Source organism: Eubalaena glacialis, chromosome 5 (assembly GCF_028564815.1).
Source record: "Eubalaena glacialis isolate mEubGla1 chromosome 5, mEubGla1.1.hap2.+ XY, whole genome shotgun sequence".
In the NCBI taxonomy this organism is placed as follows: Eukaryota; Metazoa; Chordata; class Mammalia; order Artiodactyla; family Balaenidae; genus Eubalaena; species Eubalaena glacialis.
The window spans coordinates 64,539,648-64,563,665 of NC_083720.1; the positions used below are offsets into that span (position 1 = coordinate 64,539,648).

General features: G+C 44.3%; 1 protein-coding gene across 1 annotated transcript in view; it reads right to left on the reverse strand.

Annotated features, from left to right (window-relative positions):
- RELL1 (RELT like 1) overlaps positions 1-23,383 on the reverse strand; it is a 61,856-nt gene extending 38,473 nt beyond the window's left edge. Inside the window, exon 1 of the mRNA XM_061191316.1 lies at positions 23,165-23,383. Coding sequence (XP_061047299.1) covers positions 23,165-23,252 — 88 coding nt within the window. The 5' untranslated portion in view covers positions 23,253-23,383. The remainder of the gene's footprint in view (positions 1-23,164) is intronic.
- Positions 23,384-24,018: the final 635 nt, after the last annotated feature.

Consider the following 24,018-nt stretch of genomic DNA (forward strand, 5'->3'; position numbering starts at 1 on the left):
AACTTGAATAGGAAAAAAGATACTTCGTCCTGAGGCAGGGTGTCCATGAGTTAGTTCTTTACGGTGGATGGAGGGGAGGTGAGCGAACAGATGCCTGAACATGAGAGATGGCATCTCTTGAGAACTAGAGGGGCCAGGGCAGAAGAGGGGCTTATGGAGACAGCGAGGCTTAGTGGAGAGACAGAAGGAATGTGAGAGGCCAGTGAAAGGACTGCAAAGCCATTCGGGGCACAGCGGAGATGTGCACCCCAAACCTGTAACTGGGCTAACTCATGCAGGGTGGGCCACCCGAGCAGGAAGGAGAATAAGAGACCCAAGGGAATCAGACACCAGGGATCAGGGTCAGAATGGAAAGTAGGCTGAACCAGAGGCAGGAAGGGGATGGCTTCAGGTGGGAGGGTTCCAGAAGTGATGGAAGTCTGGCTCAGACTAATTTGTTATTCCTCTGTAACTACTAACAATAAGCACCACCACATTTATGGAGCATTTGCAATCCAGCACTAAGCCAAGCAGTGAATCTTCACAATAAACTTATGACATGGTTACTTGTATTCTCCCCACGTCACAGATGTGGAAAGGAAGCACAGAAAGGTCAAGCAGCCTTCCCAAGGTCACAGAGCTACTACGTGTCAGTGGCTGGATTCAAACCAGGCAGTCTGGATCCTGCCTGCTTGGACGCTGCTTCCTCTAACGTGACCTGAGGTCATCATTTACCACCTCTTCTGTTAAAATGCTAAATGCTGGTTTGCTCTCATATTTCACAACTTAGATTAAAGGCTCCCCAAATCGCAAAACTATAGATTCCAATTAGCACAGCTGGAAGTAGGATGTTTTGAAAATGCCCACCACCAGACCTCGGAGCAGCTTACCCGATGAACAACTGCAAAACTCTATTTGTCCCCCATCTCCGACCTCCCTTCCAACTCCCAAATCACAGCCCACCTTATGCAGACCACAACCTCGGGTCCCTCAGCCTCTTCAAAACAAGCCCATCACCCCATCTCCAGTATCCTCTGCACACAGCAAGAGCCATAGAAACAGAGAGTTCTCAGCTCTTACTGATAAAAGTGATTCCCCTCCACATTACAAGTAAAACAGGTCCAGCAAAAGCCAGCGGTTACCAAAATCCTTAGCGTTTTTCTTAGACCCAGCCAGGTTTGGTTAATTCACCGTATTTTGAAGACCCACTATGTACTGTGTTTTGCCAAGATCCTATTGACAAAGTCACAAAAGAGGATGTTATATAAAAAACATTAAGACAGCAAGAAACTGAGGAAGAGGTATGAGGAATGGCTCGAAGTCAACCCCAAAAATCAAAAGCAGTTTTCTAGCTTGGTTTCCAAGTAATACATTTCCAACTGACCCCAATGGTCAGAGGAGCTGAGAAGAAATGGCGCAGAAATGGCATCCCTCAAACCCAGTGGGCATAGCTCGAGGGTTGCTAAAATACACATAATGGGGATGACGGTAATAACCTGAGACTCCAGATAAGGAGGCCCTCGTGACTTCTCCCAAGCAGCTTTGTTCCAACCAGGGCCAAGAGCATTTTGATAGTTCTGATAGCAATTCTTCCTCTCCTATCAGGAAAGGGTGTACATTCTCAGAAGCTAGGGTTTCCCAGCAGTGACCCAACAACTCTGTGATGGGAAAAGGACTTGGCTGGTAAGTAGATAACCCACTAAGCTTGGCTGGAACCTTGCTTTTAAACACACAGATACACATCCTATATTTTTTCAGCAAACATTCAAATCACGGTACCCAAAAGTAGTCTATTTTTGATTTAGATTACTGACTAAGATGGCTAGATGTGCATTTCTCTAACGGGGTTTTTCTTCCTTCAGCTTTGTCCCCAGCTACCTCTGTGATACTGAACAAGTCCCTTCACCCCTCTGCACCTTGGTTTGCTCAGCTGAAAAATTATGTGCTGGACTTCCCTGGTGGCGCAGTGGAAAAGACTCCGCGCTCCCAATGCAGAGGGCCCGGGTTTGATTCCTGGTCAGGAAACTAGACCCCTCATGCATGCTGCAACTAAGAGTTCGCATGCTGCAACTACAGAGCCCTCGAGCCACAACTAACACCCAGCGCAACCAAATAAATAAATATTTTTTTTAAAAAAACTATTAACCATTTAAAAAAAAAATTATGTGCTAGAACCAATGTCCTTCCTGGTTCTCAAAATTCCATACTCCCCAATCTTTTCCAGCCCCATCCACATTCACTCTGGGTTGATGCTACTGGAGAGGAAAACACAAGCCCACCCTCCCGTGTCCACAAGGCAAAACCCAAAAAACTCTGAAACAAAAAGTTTTGTACCTCATTTCATAGCAAAACCAAATCTGACAAATTCATTGGTAGCAAAACCTGTTCTGATCTGATGTGAGGCTATTTACAACCTCTATTCCACTGAGTCTGCTGCATAATCATTAATGTATTTGATTAGATCTGTCTAGGGGGACTTACATATTTAGAGTTTAGGCCATGGGCCCCAAGGGTTTCTGACGGTCACAACCCTATGAGGTGGGTACTATTATTTTAGAAAGAGAAGCTGGAGGTTAGGGAGGGTATGTCACTTGCCCAGGGTCACATGGTTGAAAACTGGTAAGAGCCCGGAGGAAAACCCAGGCAGATCCTGTTTCAGAACAGAGTCTCTCAATCCTACTCTGGCAGAGCTAAGATCTACTAGCTCCTGAAAAACAACCCCCTTTATTAAGCTAATTGTTTAAACACGGTTTAAATCGATTATGTACACTAATGAAAGGGGAGAATGCAAAGCAAACTCCACAAAACAAAATCATCCCCAAACTGTTTCTGGTTTTAGCTGTGGGGATAACCGAAACCATAGAGCTTTTAAGATATTCCCCCAGCGCCAGTGATTGAGACACAGCATTTGCCCAAATTTTAAAAACTTAAAATGTATGAAGAGAACAAACGAGCTTATATGGAAACTGGAAAACAATGGAAGTCAGTATATAAATAAGTGCTAAACTTTGTAGTGGAACTTCAGGCAGCTGCCAACTTCCAAATGACTCCCAGATAAGCAGCTGCTACGGTCCCACCCTCCCCAACTCCGCAGCTGTGACTAGGCAGGGAGGGACATCCAGACAGGACCCACCTGCCCAGAGTCTACTCACCCATGATACAAAGTCCCTCCCAAAGCATACAGCTACTCAGTTACCTCTATCTTGTCAAATTCCTTGAAATGCTCCCCTGATGCTGGAAAACTCTTGATACTGGACAGCAAAAACCAATAGGGGAACAGATGGAGGCCCAGAAAGCTTCCCCAGCAAAACATTCATAAATCAGCAATGTCCGGCTATGAACCCCTGATTTACAGATGCATTTGGCTAAGAGGTCCCTGTACCCAGGGGCTGGGGGTCTGGCCAAAATGGAGAGCTCAGGGCAGCAGGAGCCCCCCGGGATCCGGAGACAGGCATTAAGCGTGGGAGAGGAAAACAGGGATGGGCGAGTACACAAAGATTTCAACATACTACCTGTGCCCAGGAAAGTTCCTTCCCTCTCCCAGTACTTGGCTAAATGTGGCTTCAAATAGATTTTGTTAGAAACTAATAGGACAAAATGCGGTTAGTAAACCTTGACTGGAGCCTGATTCCAAATTCTAAACAATAATAAAAATTTTAAAACAGCAATAAAGGATATTTTGAGGTCAACAGCAAAATGGCATAGACAGTAGTACAAATTTATTGTATTATTTTTTTAGCTATGATCATGGTATTGCAGTTATGTTGAAGGAAGTCCTTAATCCTACAAGATGATGGCAGAGGGATTTAGGGTGAAATGTAACACTGTCTGCAACTTGATTTCAAATAGTTCAGCAAAAAAAGTAGGTAGATAGAGGTATGTGGATGGGTGGATGGGCAGATAGATAGACAGGGTGAGCAAGTGAATATGGCAAATTATTGAAACCAAGTGGTTAGTGTACAGCAGTCCACTTTACTATTCTTTCAACTTTTCTATAATAAAAGTTCACTAAGTCCCATTTTATCATTTTTTAAATACCCTTTATGGGAGCCTAATTATTATTTTTAATGGGAAAATGCATTTCAATTTCCAACCCAATTACTCAAAAAGGAACATCTGGAGCACAACCCTTCCCTAAGCTGCAGTTCCTTTGTATAAGTACCATAGGAGTTGAGAAGGGAAGTAATTAGTGTGGATCCAGGAAGAAAAAGGACTTTATATTAGGTTTCAAAAGAAAAACTTAATTTGGCTGGACAAAAAAGGGAACAAACATTCTTGATGGGCAGGAGGTTGGGGGACAAAACTGAATTATTCCTGAACCCCACGTAGCTACCAGAACAAAGAACTGAAACTGCGGTGATGTCAATATAAAGAAACAAAGACACAAAAACTATGATGGAAACTATAAATATTTACCATCTCAGGTTTCCATTTAGACTAGAAGGGGAAAACCAACTTTGCAGAGCAAGAGAAAGTCCCTAGCATTCTCCACAACTGTCTTGGATTTACCAATTCTTCAAGAGCACCAAAAGATTGAAAAAAACAGAAAAGAGCTACAGCCCCACAGCTACTCCTTGGGAAGGGATTCAGTTTAGGACACCAGTGTTTTGAAAAGTCAAGGATCTCAACTTCTGCACTCTTCCTGAATCTTCCAGAATACCTCAAACAGTGGTTTGCATTCAGATGACACAGAAGGCTCATCTGACCTGAGCTCACCCCACATGGGGCAAGGTCAGCTTGCCAGTGTCTGCATTGGGACACAGGCCAGGAAGCCACCCACCATGCCTCTAAGACAGAAAAGGCTGAGGAGTCCCAAGGGGTGGGGCACATCATGGGGTCCTCAGAGAGGGGTATAAGCGAGGGCGATGCCCAAGGGGCTGCAGGGACCAGGAGAGCTCAGCAGTTTGGACCCCAGCTGAATCTCCCCCCTCCTCTTTTCCTATTCTCCTACCCCTTCCTCTGCCTCTCCTCTGTCTCTTGCTATTTTCAGTGTTGTCCATTTGGGGATTTTTTTAATCTTTAGTTACTGTAGCACTGTCAGTCTCCTGGAGATGGGGTGGGTGGGTGGCTGGAGGACAGGAGTGGAGTGAGACTTTGACTGTAGACCCTTCCTCACCTTTCAAATTGTAAATTATATCAACTCAAGAAAAAGTAGAATTTTTTAAAAGACATTTGTTTGATATGACTGCAAAGCAATGGACTTCAGAAATTTAATAATCACTTCAGATTCTTTTCTAAAGGTGGTGTGTTATAAAGAATGAGTTGCTACGTTAAGGTAACTGTGGGCAGCATTTACCGAGTGTTTGGAGTGTTTCATGCACAATTCCATTTCATTTCCACATCTTAAGGTAGGTTGTCTCATTATCCCCATGTGCAGATGAGGAAAATAAGGCCCATGGGGGTTCAATAACAAGTCCTAACATATAGTGGGACAGGATTCAAGCCAAGCCTCGAGACCCCAGGACCCTGCACTCTTATCCACATTGTTTAGCAGCGTCTGTAAGAGTGGAGATTGGTTTTCAGTTTTACCTAGTAAGTGACACATGCCTCACAGTAAACAGGTGGGTTAAACCATCACCAGTTGACCACAGAGTTGGGCTGGAGCCCAGGTCTGCATCCACCCACCCGAATGTCCTTAAACACCAAAAAGGTGCCTCTCGCCAAATGACCCTATCATGTGTGATAAACATTGGAATCTGCATGCATCTTGTTAAATGTAAGAATCATCTTCATGAAAAAGTATTAAAGTCAGCTACAGCAAGATAAATTTGTATTGACTTCATTTTTAAAAATATTCTCAGCAGCATAAAATTTCCCAATATTAATTTCTACTACAAAAAGCAAAAGATCACTCTAAAGTAGAACACTATTTTACTGCTCCATAACTATTATGAAAGTAAAAGGAAGACTTTTTCTATCTACTGAAAAGCATCTTGTTCACAGGTATGTTTTCACATTATTACTCACAAACTATTATACTTAGAAGCAATTCAATAGTTGTCACAAACATAATTTGTGCTAACAATGTTAGTTGCATGGCATCTAAAAATCTTTCAGAAAGAAAGAAGGAAGGAAGGAAGGGAGGGAGGCAGGGAAAGAAAGAATGGAAAAGGAAAAAGAAAATCTTCAATCACCTACATTATTAGCTAGAGACATCATATAAGATATAAAAGTTTCCACTCAGATGACACTTGACGCTGTCATTGTCTTATCTGAAACGTCTAATCCCAAGGAAGTAGCCAAGAGGGTGGATGAGATCCTCATTTTGCAAATAAATCAGTGGTCTAACATGACCTCACTGGGGAGATACAGAAATGAGCCAGGCAGAAGAACCAACACTCAAGAGCCACTGAGAGCCCCCCACCCACCCACTTCACGACAAGCACGTCTCTCGGGCATACTGTGGTCAACGTTAGGAAACCCAACGTGGGTGACAGAACTTGCAGGAAAAGCCTGATTTAAGCCAAACACACCTGTTTCCCCAAGTAGCAAGGAGAATGTCCTATCCTTGTACCCTGAACCCCTATCACAGCTCCTGGAACACGGTAGGAGCACCTTGAACTTTTGCCGCATGCAGCCTGTGAATTGTGAAAGCAGATTCCATCCTTCCAGAAGGGTTCCTCCATTACTGATCAAGCGTCCACTTTCACTGCAACTGGATCAGCAGTTTTGTTAAGATGCTATTTGGTGGGACAGAATGTCCAATGCACTTGTACCTTCATTTGCCAAATGCTGACAGTTTTTTAAAACTTATATAACTAAGTTATTTTCAGAGCTGGACGACTGATCCACCCCACAGCTTTACCCACTTGTTGGGTAAGCCCTTTCCAAAAGATGTAAATATACCAGCAAACCCCTGTACTCATCAAAATCAACGGAAGGTTCCAGATAGCAAAGATTCAAAGGAAGGCCACGAATGGCAGCACGCTCCCAAGCCCAGCTTTGGGAACTGGCCCTCCACTGGATTTTCACAGGACTCCATCATATTCCACACTGCCGCGTCCGTCAAGGAGCGGAGCTGACGTACCCTCACCAAAGGCACTGCCCTCTTTCCACAGGGATGCAATCCCTAACCGATCTGTTCCTGAACATTCCTCGCAAGAGGCCAAGCAGGGACTAGGTTAGGAATTATTTAAACTACGGGAGGAAGCTAACCAGCAAGTGCCAGGACAAAACCACCAAATGGGGAGAGGACAGGCCCAGATAGTCTATTTCTGGCAGAAACTGCAAGAGGGGGGCCCAGGGAGGAGGGGGTTCCCTTAGGAACCAGTGACTGCCCTGGAGCTCCACAGAGAGGGCGCTGACTCAGAGGACCAGGCCACCAGGAGCTAGGTCCCCGGTTTCTGGCTACAACCCGCCCCTGCCAGGGTGGGAGTACAGCCAAGTAATTTCCACCGTGCAGAAGACAACACAAACTACCCACGTGGGAAAACTAGGGGTGTTGCCGAGCTGGGTGGGCTTCAAAAGGGAAAACTGCCGGGTGACCGGCCCTACAGAGGGAGAGAGGGATTTAGTGACTGATCCTCCGGGGTTGTGTTGGGGGTTCACCATCCCACATCCAGGGCCTCTGGGAATTCAACCACTCTACCACCAATCACTAAGAGCAGCAAACCTCTACCGAGTGCTTATTTCTGAGCCGGGCGTCTTTACTCGCGTTATCTTTTTTTTTTTTTTTTTTTTAATCTTCAGTACTCTTAGATAGGTGTTGCAATGAAACCCATCTTAGAAATGGAGACATTAAAGAACAAAGTATTGAGGTCAAGGTCACTCATCTGGGGAATGGCCAGGATTTGAACCAAGGTCTGTTGCAAGCAGGGCCCAAGCTCTCAACCAAAGCTGCTCCCTAGAAAGAAAGAAGGCAAAAAGCAGAAGCTAGCTTTTTCTTGCTTCCTGCCTGTGAGAACCCAGGCAAGTCCATTAACTTCCCAGTGCCTCAGTTTCCTCATCTCTAAAATACAGATAATAATAGAATGGTTTCTGAGCAGTAATGATATGAACTCGGGTTTAGCCGAGGTCCTAGCACAGAGTAAGTGCTCAGTAAACATTAGCTAGCATTGCTGTGATGCTCGTTATCAGTGGTAATAAGTGTAAACACTGCTATCCTCACAAAGCTTCCAGCTCAGCTGGGAAAACAAAGCCAACAGACAGGAAAAGACACTGAAGCACGTGAGCCCAACTGGAGGGGCAGAGTTAAATGTGGGGGCCAGAGAAATACCTTAAACCCTGGAGGTGAGGGAGCAGCTGCCCAAGGCGGCACCGCGGGGGCCAGTCTGCAGCTCCCATAACGCTGACATCAGTCCAGTTTCTCTTCCTTCCAGGAACAGGAAGGGGTAACAATTAAACAGAAAACTACAGAAGTCCTAAATGCAGGGTTTTTCAATTAGTCACAGGTTAAGTCAGGCAGTGTTCCTGCTAGACAGGCACGTGGCCAGCCTTCTGTGAATATGGGAACTGGCGAGCAGAGATGGTATAGGTGGGGGGCCACGGTCCTGTCCTGGGGAAGTCATGAAGTCCTCTGCCGGGAATTCTCCCCTGGGGCTGTTAGAGAGAGCAAAGGAACAGGAACTAAGATAGAAAATAAAGACCATTTCGGAAAAGGCAAACAAAGGCAAGATTAAACAGAAGTAATTAGGAAAACCCTAGATATAGAGAACCTGATTTAAGGGGAATAAATGAACGTCAGTAGCCTGAAACTCAAATAAGAACTCTGAAAACCAGTAGCAAGGGTAAGACACATAGAAAAATACTATTAATATTAGTCACGTACTGATGCATACTTTGTATAATTACTATTCCAAGCACTTTACAGGTATGAACTTGTTCAACCTTTACAATAACCCTATGAGGTAGGCACTATTGTTTTCAACCCCATCTTACAGATAGGAAAACTACAGCACAGAGAGGTCAAGTAACTTATACCAGGTCACACAGCTAGCCAAGTAGCAGAGGTGAGATTTTAATCCAGGCAGCCTGGCTCCAGAGCCCCATACTCTGTGCTCAATTGCCTGTGAGAGTTACCAGTTTTGATATTCAGTAAAGTTCCACAAAATGGGATTATCCATAGCTCATCTCTATGTTGAGTTAGTGTCTTGAGTAGACTAATCTACGAGTAATCATTACTCATCTATTTCAATAAGAAACCTAGAATGAGAGAATGGTTTTCCCTAGTGAGTCAACTATTGGGAAGAGAAGGTGCATTTAAGTTATAGTCTCTCCAGGTCAATTTATCTATTTTTTTGGCATTAAATACCTATTTCAAAAAAAAAAATCCTGTTACCATTATAAGAAACAAAATCAAAAAGCCATCTGATCTACACTCCACAATGTTGAAATTGCTGATTACTTATTGAAAATCCTAAACTTCCCTTTGTTTTAAAACAATAGAAATTATTTGTATGAAGGGATCGGATTTGCCTTATCCCTTTGCCAAAATGATCGAAATTGTTAATAAAAAATGTTAAGTGAAGAAATAAACACAAAGCAGTATTTTGAGCTAACATGATCTCAGTTTTATTGAGACAAATTTTTTTTTTAATTTATTTATTTGGCTGCGTTGGGTCTTCGTTGCTGCGCATGGGCTTTCTCTAGTTGCGGCGAGCAGGGGCTACTCTTTGTCACGGTGCTCGGGCTTCTCATTGCAGTGGCTTCTCTTGCTGCGGAGCACGGGCTCTAGGCACGAGGGCTTCAGTAGTTGTGGCTCGCAGGATCAATAGTTGTGGCTCACAGGCTCTAGAGTGCAGGCTCAGAAGTTGTGGCGCATGGGCTTAGTTGCTCTGCAGCATGTGGGATCTTCCCAGACCAGGGCTCGAACCCATGTCCCCTGCATTGGCAGGCAGATTCTTAACCACTGTGCCACCAGGGAAGTCCCATCTCAGTTTTTTGAAAGAAAAAGTACCAAAATGTTTATACAAAACTACGGCACAGAGAGGTCAAGTAACTTATACCAGGTCACACAGCTAGCAGATAGCAGAGGTGAGATTTTAATCCAGGCAGCCTGGCTCCAGAGTCCCATACTCTATGCTCTATTGCCTGTTATCTCTGAGTAATGAGATTACAAGTTATTTTTATTTTCTTTTTAGTATTTTGTGTCTTTTGTTGGTGGAACTTGGGAGTATATATTTTTTTCTTTTTTCCCTTTTAGTATTTTCTTAAATGCCTTTTTTTTTTTTTTTTTTTAATATTTATTTATTTGGCTGCGCCGGGTCCTAGTTGCGGCACACAGGATCTCCGTTGCCGTGTGCAGGATCTTCCTTACGGAATGCAGGATATCTTAGTTGCTGGCATGCTAACTCTTAGTTGTGGCATGTGAGATCTAGTTCCCTGACCAGGGATCGAACCTCGGGCCACCTGTGTCGGGAGCGCGGAGTCTTAGCCACTGGACCACCAGGGAAGTCCCTTAAATGTCTTAATGGCAGTCACGACAGTTGTTCTTTTTTTTTTAAACTGCAGATAGAAAGTCAATAAGAACTTAAGTCCTATTAAGTTTGAACCATATGAAACTGTTGTCACTGTAGGTCAAAAACAGTAGAATATTGGTAATTTCCTGTGGTTTATCCTAGTAGTAATATTAATGCTGTGGATGTAAACCAAAGCACTGAAAATCCCTTAGTGAGGAGACTACCTACAACTGCAATCCATAATATTTACATACTAGATATTTCCACTGACTGAAGGCAGAGAAAAGGCTATGAAATCTTTGGTCTACACCTTAGGAGAGATGGGTCAATGGAAACCACAGAGTGGTGTAACTTCCACTTTATTACACTATAAAACACAATGTAAATACATAAATAATAAGGTACTGGCCTGATAACTGTTTTTCTTTCCCACTATACTTTTTTTTTAAAGGACTTTTCAGTCTTTAAATAGTAAACCACCATAGTTTCAGAGATTATTACAGCCACAATGTTTTAATATTATGCATTGATATTTCACAATAAGAAAGACTTGACTGCTTCATTTTCCAACAACTAATTCTCCATCACCAACTGGGCGTCCTGCAATGCAATTCATTTCTGACACCAATTGCCTGGAGTTAGTGCAAACCCCACGTTAGACACCGGCTGCAAATGGCACCTAACCACTTAACCAGGCTAACCCACTACAGAGTCAGGGCTTCCCATCATCTCCCTCAGGTTCGACAATTTGCTATGATGGCTCAGAGAACTCAGGAAAGCACTATACTTATTGTTATAATTTTATTATAAAGAATACAACTCAGGAACAGCCAAATGGAAGAGATGCGTAGGGCAAAGAATTGGGGGTGGGGAGGGGAGGTGGCGCAGAGCTTCCATGCTCTCTCCAGACCCACCACCCTCCCAGCACATCCATGGGTTCACCAACCCAGCAGGTCCTTTAGCCTCCTTGTTTCAGAGTTTTTATCGAAGTTTTAAGAAATTTCACTACATAGGCATGATTAATTAAGTCACTGGCCATTGGTGATTAACTCAATCGTCAAAACCTCACCCCTCCCTGAGTTCAGGGGATGCAGCGAAAAGTTCCAACCCACTATAATCATGAAGTTGGTTCCTCTGACAACCTGCCCTCATCCTGAAGCTATCTAAGGGCCCACCAAGAGTCATTCATTAGGGTGAACTCAGGTATAGTCTAAAGGGCTCATTAAGAATAACAAAAGACACTCCTATCACTCAGGAAATTCCAAAGGTTTATGAGTTTTGTGCTAGGAACATGGGACAAAAACCAAATATATATATATATTTATACATACATATATATACACACATATATATATTCACACACACACATATATATACACACACACATATATATGTAGCCTTTATTATACCACATTGACTCAAAGTCAAGAGTCTTATTTATATATCAAGGTGCATCACTGAATGACATGGAAAAGATCAACTACTTTATCATATGGTTCAAGCAAAAGAATTCTCCTTCCTTCCTTGAAGACTCCCCGCTTCCTATCCCACCGGCTCCCAGGCACTAAGACACACCAAGTCCTCTGTCTCTGTAAGCACTATGTCCATAATATGAAGGCACCTAATGTACACTAAAGTACTTTCAAGTGAGTTATTTTTCCTCCCCCAAATCTATTCGGTCACGTTATAAGAAATCAAGGGACTAAGGAAACGGACTTGCCAGAAGTGACGGAGAGATAGAGCCCTTAGCCAAGCAGGGTTTTGTTAATCAACACAGTGTTGATCTGCATGTTTTATTTAAAGACACGACCCTAAACACTGATGGCCAGCACTGCCCTCCTGACCTGGGCTCGCCCGGAGAGAGAAGAAAACAATGAGAACTTGACCAACAATAGCTAGCGCAAAAACTGGACATGCACAACAGTCCTCTAAAAATAAATGTTAAGCAATGAAGAATTCAAGAGGCAAGATGATTTGTACAATTTCCTTTACCATTCATGAGCACTTTCTGGCCTTCACACCACCAAGACGATACACTGCACTTACTTCATGATTCTAATTTCCCAGCAAACTTTGAAAACTTGCTTCTATCTATATATCATATGCATTATATTAAACCTATACACTATATGGGTCATATTTGTATTACTTACAAAGGACTACATTATCCATTTGATCCTCCAAACAACTTAGAGATGTATAAAGAACAGGTATATTCATTCTCTCTCCCTCCCCCTGCCCACCCGCAACCCTCCCCACCTTTTCTCCAGATGAAGAAACAGCACAGCAATCTCAACGGCCTTGTTGAAAGTACTGGGGCCATGCCTGGTACTCAGGTCTTACTCAGCTCAGCACCTGGAGCTCTTCCATCACACTGCAATGTCTGAGGGCCCTTCTGGTCCCCTATCCTCCACTGCACCCCATCCTTAGCCCCCAACTGCCTGCACAATCAAGCACCTAGTTTCAGGAGCCCCACAGCCTAGCCTCAACCTGCCCTCTGCAGTCTCACCGGGTCTGCACTGACCTCTCCTGACCTATCTCCACACCTCTGCACAAACTGTTCCTTTTGCTGGGCTGCCATCCCCACACTCCCCTTTAAGGTCTGCTTAAAATGCCAAGTTTTAGGCTCTCAAGGCTTTTCCATCCCTTCTGTCAGAAGGAAAGTCTCTCTCCTCTGTGATCCCACGTGGCACTTTGTCTGTAGGTCTCTGATGATACCAAATACATCCTCCCTTATTCTATAACAATTTGTATTCATAGCTTATCTCTTCCCCCTTCTCAATCACAAGTTAGTAGAGAACGGAAACCAAGTTTGTTGTTCATTTTATATACCTACACAACACCTAACAGTAGCTCAAAGAAGGCCCTCATTTTTAAATGAATTGCATGCTGTTTGTATGGAATATCTACATGTTTTACCTGCAAAGACTATTAAGACACTGACTTGGCAATCATGCATGGGAAATGAGTTTTACCTTCAAAACCCAGCTTCCTTGGCCCTATCATCTGGCTTTAAGCGATAGCCCATGCCTCTTTTCTTCTTCCTATGGGTGGTTGTTTTGTGTTTTGCTTTAATAGAGGAGGAGGAGGTTGGAAAGAATTGAGGAGGCCTCAGAAGCATTCAGGCCATACAACTATATAGCACAAACATGCAAAGAAAAGTGAAGGAATGCCTGTTCATTAGCCATCTGCCACTTCACCAATGCCAGGAAATTCCGGGCTGCCGTTTCTTATAATGTGAATAATTCACATGATTGTGTTGGAGACTTCCAGCTATGGAGAGCCGTTGGAATATTTGAAAATTAGTGTTCCCGAGTTATATTGTGAGACAGAAAACCCAGTGAATTCTTCCAACTTTTACCCGTTACAGGAATCTCAGAGAACCACATTATGTTCGTATATGCATGAGGGAGGAAGGACTGGCATGTTACTGATATTGAAAAGAATTTGTTGTTTTTTTGTGACCCTTACCTATCACGTGACATTTTATGTACAGGTTCTTTATACATCTCCGACTACTCAGCTAAACTTAGCTGGCCACTTAAGAAGGGTAATGGCATAATTGTTTAATCTGTGTCTGTTCAGGAAACTGAAATAGATTTTTAAAAATATCTCGCTCACACCAAAACTTTATAAAAATCATTTCAAAATCTAATGACATGTAAATTGAATTAGTCCCTTCAAATATTTACTCTAAAAGTAAACAGACAATTCCTGAAGAATTCCTTAGATAATCACTCATTTTCCACTAAGAACAAAATCTACATTCAATTAATAAACTGCCTTAGTTTTCTCTTTCAGTAGATGGTCCTACAATGAAAAAGTAAAAAAATAATAATAGTAAATAAATATAAGAGCATCCTTCCACCGGTAGCGCTGAGCATGGAGTACATGCAATTTCACATAACAACAAAGAACATTTGAGAACAATGAATATATATATAGCTTTGGCTTCCCCTCATCTAGGACTTGAATGAGACATTTCACTTCTCTTCGTCTTGGTTATCCCTCTGTACATCTGTTTCCTCATCGCTACAAAACAGAATACAGCAAACTGCTCCTCTTAGAGGTTGCAAGAAATAAACCTGATCAAGTAATCAAATATTTGAGTGTGTCTTATATGCTCTGCTGTCTAGTTAACACAAAACACAGTGGAAACAACTGCCTATGATTCTGTGTTAAATAACATACAATAGATCCAACATGTATTCATGGACTCGAGATGTATATTCACAGGAGATAAAATCACTGAGAATGCCTAGGAAGGGTTTCCTGGAAGTGTTATCCTAGATCTCAGCTTCAAGGATGGGCAGGAAAACAGGACAACTAGCCCATGAAGAGGGGATGGATTTCCAGGTTAAGATACTTAGACAGCATCATTTGGGAAGCAGTTAGAAATGCAAATTCTCCAGTCCCTTCCCAGACCTACAGACACTGGAGGAGGGGGAGAGTGATCTATCTGTGTTGTGACCAGCATTCTAGTTAATTCTGATGCATGCTCAAGTTTAGGGACCAATGCTATGGCTTTGCTCGTTCTCACCTCCTCTGTTCCACAACCACGTGTCCCCTTCACCTGGCTAATGCCGACACTTTTACAACTATAAATTCAAACTTCACTTCCTCTAGAAAGTCTTGCTCAACCTGTACTCAACTCTCGTCCCACCCCCAGCCCCAGTACTCTGACCCTGTGCCATACTTTCCTTATCGAGGTAGTAATGACACTTTATCATTATTGCTTGTTTAATCGTCCTGCCTGATAACCTGCACTGGCTCCGTAAAGGCACGGACTGTGTCTATTTTGTTCGCATCACTTCATCCTAGTGTCTTGCACCCCAGTAAGGCACTTGGCTAATATCTCCTGAATGAGTAAATAATTTAAAGAATTAACCTGTGAAACGAAGGTATAAAGGAAAGGTATAAAGTATTATAAAATTGGGAATATGATATATATATACATAAAACTAATAGATGCATTTAAAGTACTGGTGTAGCAACACAACTGAATTCAGTTTGTCTTTGAAAAGAACTTCACGAATGGATTTGAGTTTTGAAAACCTTTGCACTGAAAATTTTCACTAACACTTTCAAACGTGTTGATGTCCCACCATATTCACCTGATAAGACAGTACTTGCTTACTTTTTTATTGTCATTCTTTTTTTTCTCCATGACCAGAGTCTCTGCCTCAGGCTTTCAGAGCAATATAGCCCATAGAGGCTGACAGACAAAGCAGCCTCTTTCCATTTCGGGAGGGGAGAGGGGGGAGGAGACTTACAGCTAAGACTTAGGGATGATTTTGGAAAGCGTTAAGTCGTTAAGTCTTCACTTTATTATAAAGAAAACGCCTTGGGCTGAGTCAGAACACCTGGATTCCAGCCCTGGCTTCTTTCCTTCATTCTTTCCTTCATTCATTCATTCAAATGTTTTTAAGCATCTGCCCTGTTCCGGGTCCTGTGCTTGGATCTGAGCCTTGGACAGTGACCAAGACACACACACAGGCCCTCCGTCACCAAACCTAACGCTCTGCTCCTCGACTACGGGCTACGGCCCTTCCTGATTCCCGCAGGCTCCTGAACCTGAAGCTTCCCCGTCTGCAAAGGGAGGGCTGAATTATAAGAGGACCATTGAGTCCCCTCTGACACTAACATTACGTGACTAGGAACAACACAATTACTCTCAGGAGTCAGTTAGCCAAAGTCATTCTTCTCAGGGCCCGCTCACCCCAGATCCAGAGAGCTGAGAAACCAGGCCCCCGAGCGTGAGGACCAAGTGCAAGTGTAGACCTTGCCAGAAGCAGCAAAGCGGGGTCCACTGCAGTGGAGAGACAGCTTTCACACAGTGGGAAGCGTCCTAGACAGAGTAAAAAACCCCCTTAAGACCTGGCTAGGCCGACTCAGTATCCTCGTCTGCTAAATAAGCTTTGAGGAGATCGTCAGCCTTAATGCTACAGGGTTCTACCTCCTCATTCCAGCATGTGTTTCCCCCGCACCACCAAGCAACTAACTCAATTCCTACACTACTTGGAGAGAGCACCCGATCCCACAAGTTAAGGGCTCAGACCCAAAGACTCCCCACCGCACTCCCCGGGCCCCCATCCGTCACACGCCAATGCTAAGTCCAGGTTGTCACCTGTACTCCTGATCAACTGGCTATAGACTGAAGGTTCCAATGACCCCCTCCTTGAGTTCAATTAATTTGCTAGAGTGGCTCACAGAACTCGGGGAAACATTCTGCTTACTAGATCACCAGTTGATTATAAAAGGACACAACTCAGGAACAGACAGATGGGAGAGGTGCACAGGGCAAGGGATGGGGAAAGGGGTGGGGTTTCCGTGCCCTCTGGGTGCGCTACTCTCCACACATCTCCATACTGGTCGGTTGCCAACCCAGAAGCTCATCAAGTCTTGTTATTCAAATTTTTAAAGCGCTTAATCTGCCGCCCTCCTCCTGCCTCCTCCCCTTCCCTCTGGGAAGAGGTGGCTGGGTGAGGCTGAAAGTTTCAACCCTCTACTCCCACCCTCCTTCAGGTGACCAGCCCCATCCTGAGGGTATCAGGGGCACCACCCTAAGTCCCCTCATTAGCATACGCTCAAAGGGGGCTCCTCACAAAAAAAAGACACTCCTATCATTTAGGAAATCCCAAGGGTTTGAGGAACTTTGCATCACGAACTGAGGACAGAGACTAAATATATTTCTTATTATACATATATTATACATACCATATATTATATATTATTATTTATATTATATATATTTCTAATTATATTCTACTTCAACATAACATTCACCGGTGAACAATGAGGAGATGAACAAGGACCAGTGCAACCCTGGATAATCAAACAGAATGTCAATGGGATGATTATACTAATCCTAGGGGAAAACTGTCAAAACTTTGTGACTGTAGCTACAGATCCACCGGCTAAAGAAAAACCAGTTGGTGAATTTTTCAAAATTCTTCCCAAAGAAACTGCCACATTCTACCCTTGTAAAGATTAATGGTTTCTTTCTTTTTCTCCTTCCTTGCCTAATTTTGGTAGCTAATGGCTCAGCCCCACATATCCCCTGCACCCCGAGAGAGCTCCCTGCCAGGCTCACTGGTCCCTACTCCTCCCCTGGGACCTTGGCGCTGCCCAACTTGCCTCCTCAGCCTCGTGCCCATGACACCGTAGCCTCAGCGGCCTGGGCTCAGGAGCAAGATGAGTCAGGGGGCACCTCAGGCAATGGCAGAGAACCCGAAAGGAAAATTCTAGAGCAGCCAGCAACTTTGTCCCATCTGAGAGCTATGACAGGTAGTATTTGGTTAAGGACAAAGTAATAATAATATATCTTTTTAGCATTTACTACATGCCAAACACTGCGCCATGCACCCTTATATTTTTATTTCATGTAATTGTCACAACGACGCCAATGAGGCAACTCTGCCATATTTTCTCCACAACACAGATGAAGAAAGTGGTTCAAAGATTTCTTTGCCCTCTCTACAATAGGCACTTTCTTAGTGGTTGGAATGCAGTTATACCCAGGGGTGTGCAAACAAAATGGGGGGAGGGGAGAGTCGGGAAGAGCTGGCAGCTGTTTGGGATCCTGAGATGAACAAAGACAAGAAGGCAGGAAACTTGGGGCACTGCAAAGGGGGGATAGAAGAACCCCGAGTTCAACAAGTTTGGCACAAGGATCCTCAAGGTGAGATGACTGGGCACGGGAACTCAGTTTGCCTGGGGTATCCACCACCCTCTACCAACCTTCCCTCCCCAAAAAGTCCCTTGGGCGGATTCCGTTTCTTTTCTCCCTTACAAAGAAAGCTGTGTCAATAACTGGCAGAGGAAAGCAGAGTTTCCATGATAATGGGCATCCATCCCTAAATCCACCTAGAACAGACGAAACCTCAGCTTTGCCAAAGTATCTTTACTTTATTAGATTCCCCACTAAAATACCAAAGCAGTGCTTCTTTTCACGAAGTGCCACTCATTTGAGGAGTTCTTTCTCTCCATAGGGTATTTTACTATTTTGAGCAGTTTTACATTTGGCTGCCCACAAACAAGAGCAGATGAGTCACGGAAGAGGAAATGCAGGACCATAATCCCTTATCTGAAAACCTGGAGGTCAGATGTGCCTCGAAATTCAGACTTTGTAATTCTAGAAAGGTAACAATGCATTTAGTACACATTATGTAACTCTCAGAAATCAAACTCATTAATATTACTGCAGCCAAAACTTAGCAATAGTCACACTGGTTCAGGTTAGGTTTCACCCACCAACGAAGTATGCAAAAAGCCTCAAAAATCTTTTGGTTTTCGGCGTTTTTCAGATTTCAGAATTGTCCGTAAAGGATTACAGACATGTGCAAATGGCTCAAATATTATACTAGAAGAAAATAGTCAACCTATTAGTAATCAAAGACATACACATTTAAACAATCAAGGTATAAATTTTTGCCTTATAATTTAGCAAATATGTTTTTCAGAGAAAATGCCAACGGTATGAAAAGTGAGTCCTTTGACCACTGCTGTGAGAATGTAAACTGGAACAACCTTCAGGTCACTAAGATTGGTGGCATCAATGGCCTCAAACATGAATACCTTTGACCCCAACATTGCCTTTTCAGGAACCCATTTTCTATGGAAGTCATCGATATCCAGACAAAGCTTTGCATAGATGTTCACTAAACAATGAGTTTTAAAATTCGTTTAAAAATAATTAGCAAAAACTAAAGTCTAAAATGGAAGCACAGTGAGGTAGAAGACAGAGAACCATGTAATGGGATATTATGCAGCCACTTTGTGAGTGCGTAGGGAAATGGAGAAACCTTTAAGTATAACAGTAGGTAAAAAAATGCCAGGTAAAAAAGTATCTTTGCATTATGATCCCCTCCAAGTAGAAAATACATACAAAGAAGACCAGAATGAAATAGGCTGACAGTGACAAGTGTCTCGGAGTAATGAGATCAAGTGTTATTCTCTCCCCTTCCCCCAAAACTTTAAATCTTTGGGGGAATTATCCAGAAATACCAAGAGCACTGTATTTTAGCTGAGGAGAAATGGGAAAAAAAGGTTTGGCTACTTAACTCCCAGTCAGTGGCAGCAAACCCATGAATCTGAGGTGTCACTCCAGACTTTATATATTTACAATGAACCTATGACTGCAGAACCATCACCACTTCCAGAATGAAAACATGTGTGGTCTACATTTATTAGACAGTTTGGTTGACATTATAAGTCTAGTCTAATGGGCATCTTGGGTAGGAAATACAAGAAAAAAGATACACAGGATAGAAGATATATACCACTCTGCCATTTGCCAAGACTTTTCAGAGACACCAGCTCATTTGCTCCTCACTAGCAGCCAGTAAGGCAGAAAAAGATAGGGGTTGGCACACACCCATTTTCCAGGCAAGAAAATGGAGGCCGAGAAAGCCACACTCCCGAAAGTGGCAGGCACACTTCAAGTCCAGGGTTCTGACTTAGAGCTTGGTGCTCTTTCTACTCTATCATGCCATTACCCTATTAATGATTCTTTATAAATATGTTACAGTAAAAAGAAATTCCTCACTCTAAAGAAAAACAAAATGATTTGGTAACAATAATAGGCCTCAGAATTGAATAGATGTGAGTCAACGTCAAAATCCAACTTACACATGTAAGTGACTTTTTCAAGTTAACTTCTCAGAATTCAATTTCCTCATCTCTACATGGAGGAATAAAACTATATAGCTGACAGGATGTTGTAAGAATTAAATGATCTGAGGACTTAGACCAGAGCCTGCCACAAAACAGGTATAATAAACACTGCATTCCTTCCTCCGAAAAGGGCCCACAGTGTACTAACTGCAGATTCCAATTTTAGCCAGACTCACTGTTCTCCCTGCTTTCAGCAGCCCACCAAATCTTTAGAATTTCTGAAGCAACTGCCCTAAAATTCTCAGAAACAACTCAACATAATAGTTTTAACCAATGACAATTTAAATCATTTTTTTGTGGGTTTCAAATAACTACTCTTTTGTCCCAATGTGTAATTAAACTTCAACATCAGAGACAATTTTTTAAAAAGTAACAATGAAAACTTTTTTCTCTATCACCTGGGGCTTTGGTCTCTCTCATTCAAATGCGACTACTGAAACTCCCAAATAGTCTGTTTAATTTATTTGGGGGCGGGGGTGGGGTGGGGATGGGGAGATAGGGAAGGGCAGGCACGCCTTGAATTTTGCATTTTCTCTTTAAATGGAATTTGGGCATGGAAGCCCAAGCTCCAAGGGGTGCCTTCTCAAAACATTCTGTCCACTGACTAAGATTAATGTACATATACAGCTAGGCAGCCACCTGGCCAAAGGAGAATCCAGAATTTAATAAAGCTTATCCTTAGCATCTAAATGAGGAATCAGGAGGCTGTATGGAAGCCCACAGAGCCCCAGGAGAGGGCACCTCTCATTCACCAGCCCCTGGTCCTTTTCAGCCCACTCCTTACTCAAAGGCCATGCCCATTGTCTGCAGAGAAACTAAGCCCTAAGTAACCAGAGAACTTAAAAGACATAAATAAGCCAAGATGTGGAAAATCATCCCTTCTGGTACTGGTGGTATATAGTTTCGAATGCTGCTACTAAGACAGAAGCTTAATGAGATTCTTCGACTAGGCAGGAAGTCAGAGACATTGCCACTACCCACTGTGAACTTAACTGTCCTTCTTTTCTCTACTTCCCATCTTCAGATAACCCCATGCTTACAATATTATGATGTCCTGAACTCCCTCTCTTAGAATCTCAACAAGACGGCTGAAGGTGATTTCTTTTCTATTTTCTCTCTGGGGAGCATGCAGTATAGTGGAAAGAGAATGAACTTTAGAATCAAGCAGGCTGGGTTATCAAAGATATAGATACACGTAGACACACACATACACACACACACTCCCCTCCTAGTGATTCCGCTTTGGACTGAATGCTGACGGATACACTAGCTATGTGATGTTGGGCCAATTGTTTAATCTCTCTGGGCCTCAGGTGCCTCACTGGAAATAAGAACGTCACAGAATTGAGAAATAAGTATAAAAATGAATATAAAGTGCCCAACTCAAAGCTTGACGCATAGCAGGCACTCAACATTACTCCCCATCTTTCTCCCTACTTCCCTAAAACATTCCCTACAAACATTAACACCGTCTTAGATTCCACAGGGACCAGATGTTGGCTGGTCAGGGCATCTTTTCTTCACAAAACAGGTCTCAAGTCACACTGGCACATTTGTACTCTGTACCCTTTCCTTTTTAGATACCTCATTCTTCTAAAGAGTTATACTGTGTAATTAAGAGTTTTGTCATCACATTCCAGTCCTGAAAGCTGTGTGTTGCTCAAAGATCCATCAAAACACAAACTCACTCTACAGATGATTTCTCCTGCTATGACTGATTACATGCATCATGGGCTGAATTTTTAACAGTTTCCCTCCCAGGTCAAGCTCTTCAAATTCTGGAGCAACTGACTCTAGCCCTCTAAGTACTGTCTACAACCTGGGGTCCAATTTGAACCTGATGATGCATGTACCTGTCTCAGCAATGAAATGCAGGGTGAAAACCAAAATCTCCCATCCAATAATACATGTCACTAACGGCCATTTCCTCAGGGTGGGTGGCTGAAGGAAATACAGATCTGCTAATAAAGACTCAGGAGACATATGTTCCCTTCCTAACGTATTCTGGTTTCTACGAAAAAGTGAAGGCCAGAGTGATAAGCCAGTTTAAAAGCTGTAAGCAAGTGGATTCTTCTTAGGAGTGAAGAGCAGTATATGTGTTTTTATGGAGGAGATAGTCATGGTTGGAAGGCTTCCAGTTATTGCTTATTATTTGGACTGAAGAGGAGCCGCTCAAGCTTGGAAGAGCTTGCTGACGTAAGATTCCAGGCTCTAGTAACCCCAGCTGGACAAGAAGGTATACTTTTTTTTTTTTTTTAACTACTTCTGTAAGGTGGCAATTAAGAGGGGGCTCGGTGGTAAGGAATCCCTGGTGACTATAATTATAAAAACAAGAGTGTGAGAAAGGACTTCCGTAAAAGTTACACCCCCTCTTAGATTTCAATTAAAAACTCCTGCTCCAAGTTCATCATTGGGGACAGCATTTTATCATCTCTGCTGGTGGCTTCCTGCTCTGACCACAGAAGGTTCCTTTTGTGGTGACAGGAATCAACTCAAAGAAGAAAAACAAAAAGGTAAGTTTACAAACGCGCCTTCCATTTTTCCAAGCCTGATTTATCCAGGATATGTAGGAGGAAATCAGAAATCCCCAACCTGTTACGAGAATCCATCAACCACGAAAATAAATGAAAACTTGGAAAGGAAAGAAATTGTAACTCCTCAAGGATTTAAGGTTTAAAAAAAAAAAAAAAAAAAAAGGAGGGGGAGGAAGGCGGCGACAGCGCACCCGGTGCCCGGTGTCACGATCTTCCGCTCGCGGGGCCTTTGAGGACAAGGGCAGGAAAGGGGTCCGCAGGGCTCCAGGTTGCTGGGCCCGGGCGGAAGGGCTTCCGAGGAAGGCAAGAGCCGGCCGGGTCCCTACACGCCAGACAGCTCAGAGGTGGGGCCGGGGGGTAACAGGTCCTCGGAGGAGGGAAGGCGGGAGCCGAGCAGGCTGGGAGGGACGGGAGCCATCTCCACTCGCCGCGCCCGGCCCGGGCCACCCCCAGACAGCCAGATGTTCAGCGCCTGGATCCCGCGGCTGTGCCAGGACCAGGGCAGCTCGAGGAGCAGCGGGACTACAGTCCCGATCCCTCGCCTCCTCCGGCGCGCCCCACCCGCTACAGGGCACTCACCCGGGGCCACGAGCGGCGAACTCACGGCGCCTCCCACGAAGACAGCAGCGGCGAGGACGGCGGACTCCAGGAGCCCCGGCGGAGCCATCGCCGCGGCCCTTCGCCCTCCTCCCCCAGGGCGCCGCGTGCCGGGCTCCGGCGCGAAGAGCAGCTCTGGAGCCCGCGGGCTGACAGACTGGCTGGCCTCAGCCTCAGCGCGCTGTGCACCCCGCCCCGCCAGGGACCCTCCCCTCAGGCCCCACCCACCTCCGCTCGGCCCTGCCTCTCCCAGCTTAGCCCCGGGCTCCGTTTACACTGGCAGGCGGCACATCCAGTGACCCCGCCCCCGGACCCGCCCACCTCAGCCTGGTCCAGCCTCTCCCCTTCGCCCCGGCTTCCTTTCCAAGGCCGTCCGCAGCTCCCGCCTCCCGGATTAGGCCATGGCCCCGCCCCGTACCCCGCCCACCGGGAGAGGCTCCTCCTGTCCGCTCGCTCGTTCCCTTTCCCAGACCCTCTGGCCAGCAGCCGCCCACATAGCGCTGGAGCCCGGGGTCGGGGCAGGGTCGCCGGGGCTTGTCCTCCCGGGCGCTGGGACTAGGTGGGCGTGGGAAGAGGAAAAAGAGCAGGTCAGGAAGCTCTGGACGGGTGGACATGGCCAGCATTGGAATGGGCACGATCTTCTTTCTCTGTTGGCGTTATCTATTCAGCTGGCATTCCCCTAGGTGACTGGTCCGGGGAGGGGCGCTGCGCGGGATGTCAAGTTCCAATGTTTGAAAATGAGAAAAGCCAAATCATTTAAATTTCTTCCTATCTCCACTTCCATTTAAGCTGCTCTTATTGGGAGAAAAAACCTCTACATACCTCCAGGAACAAAT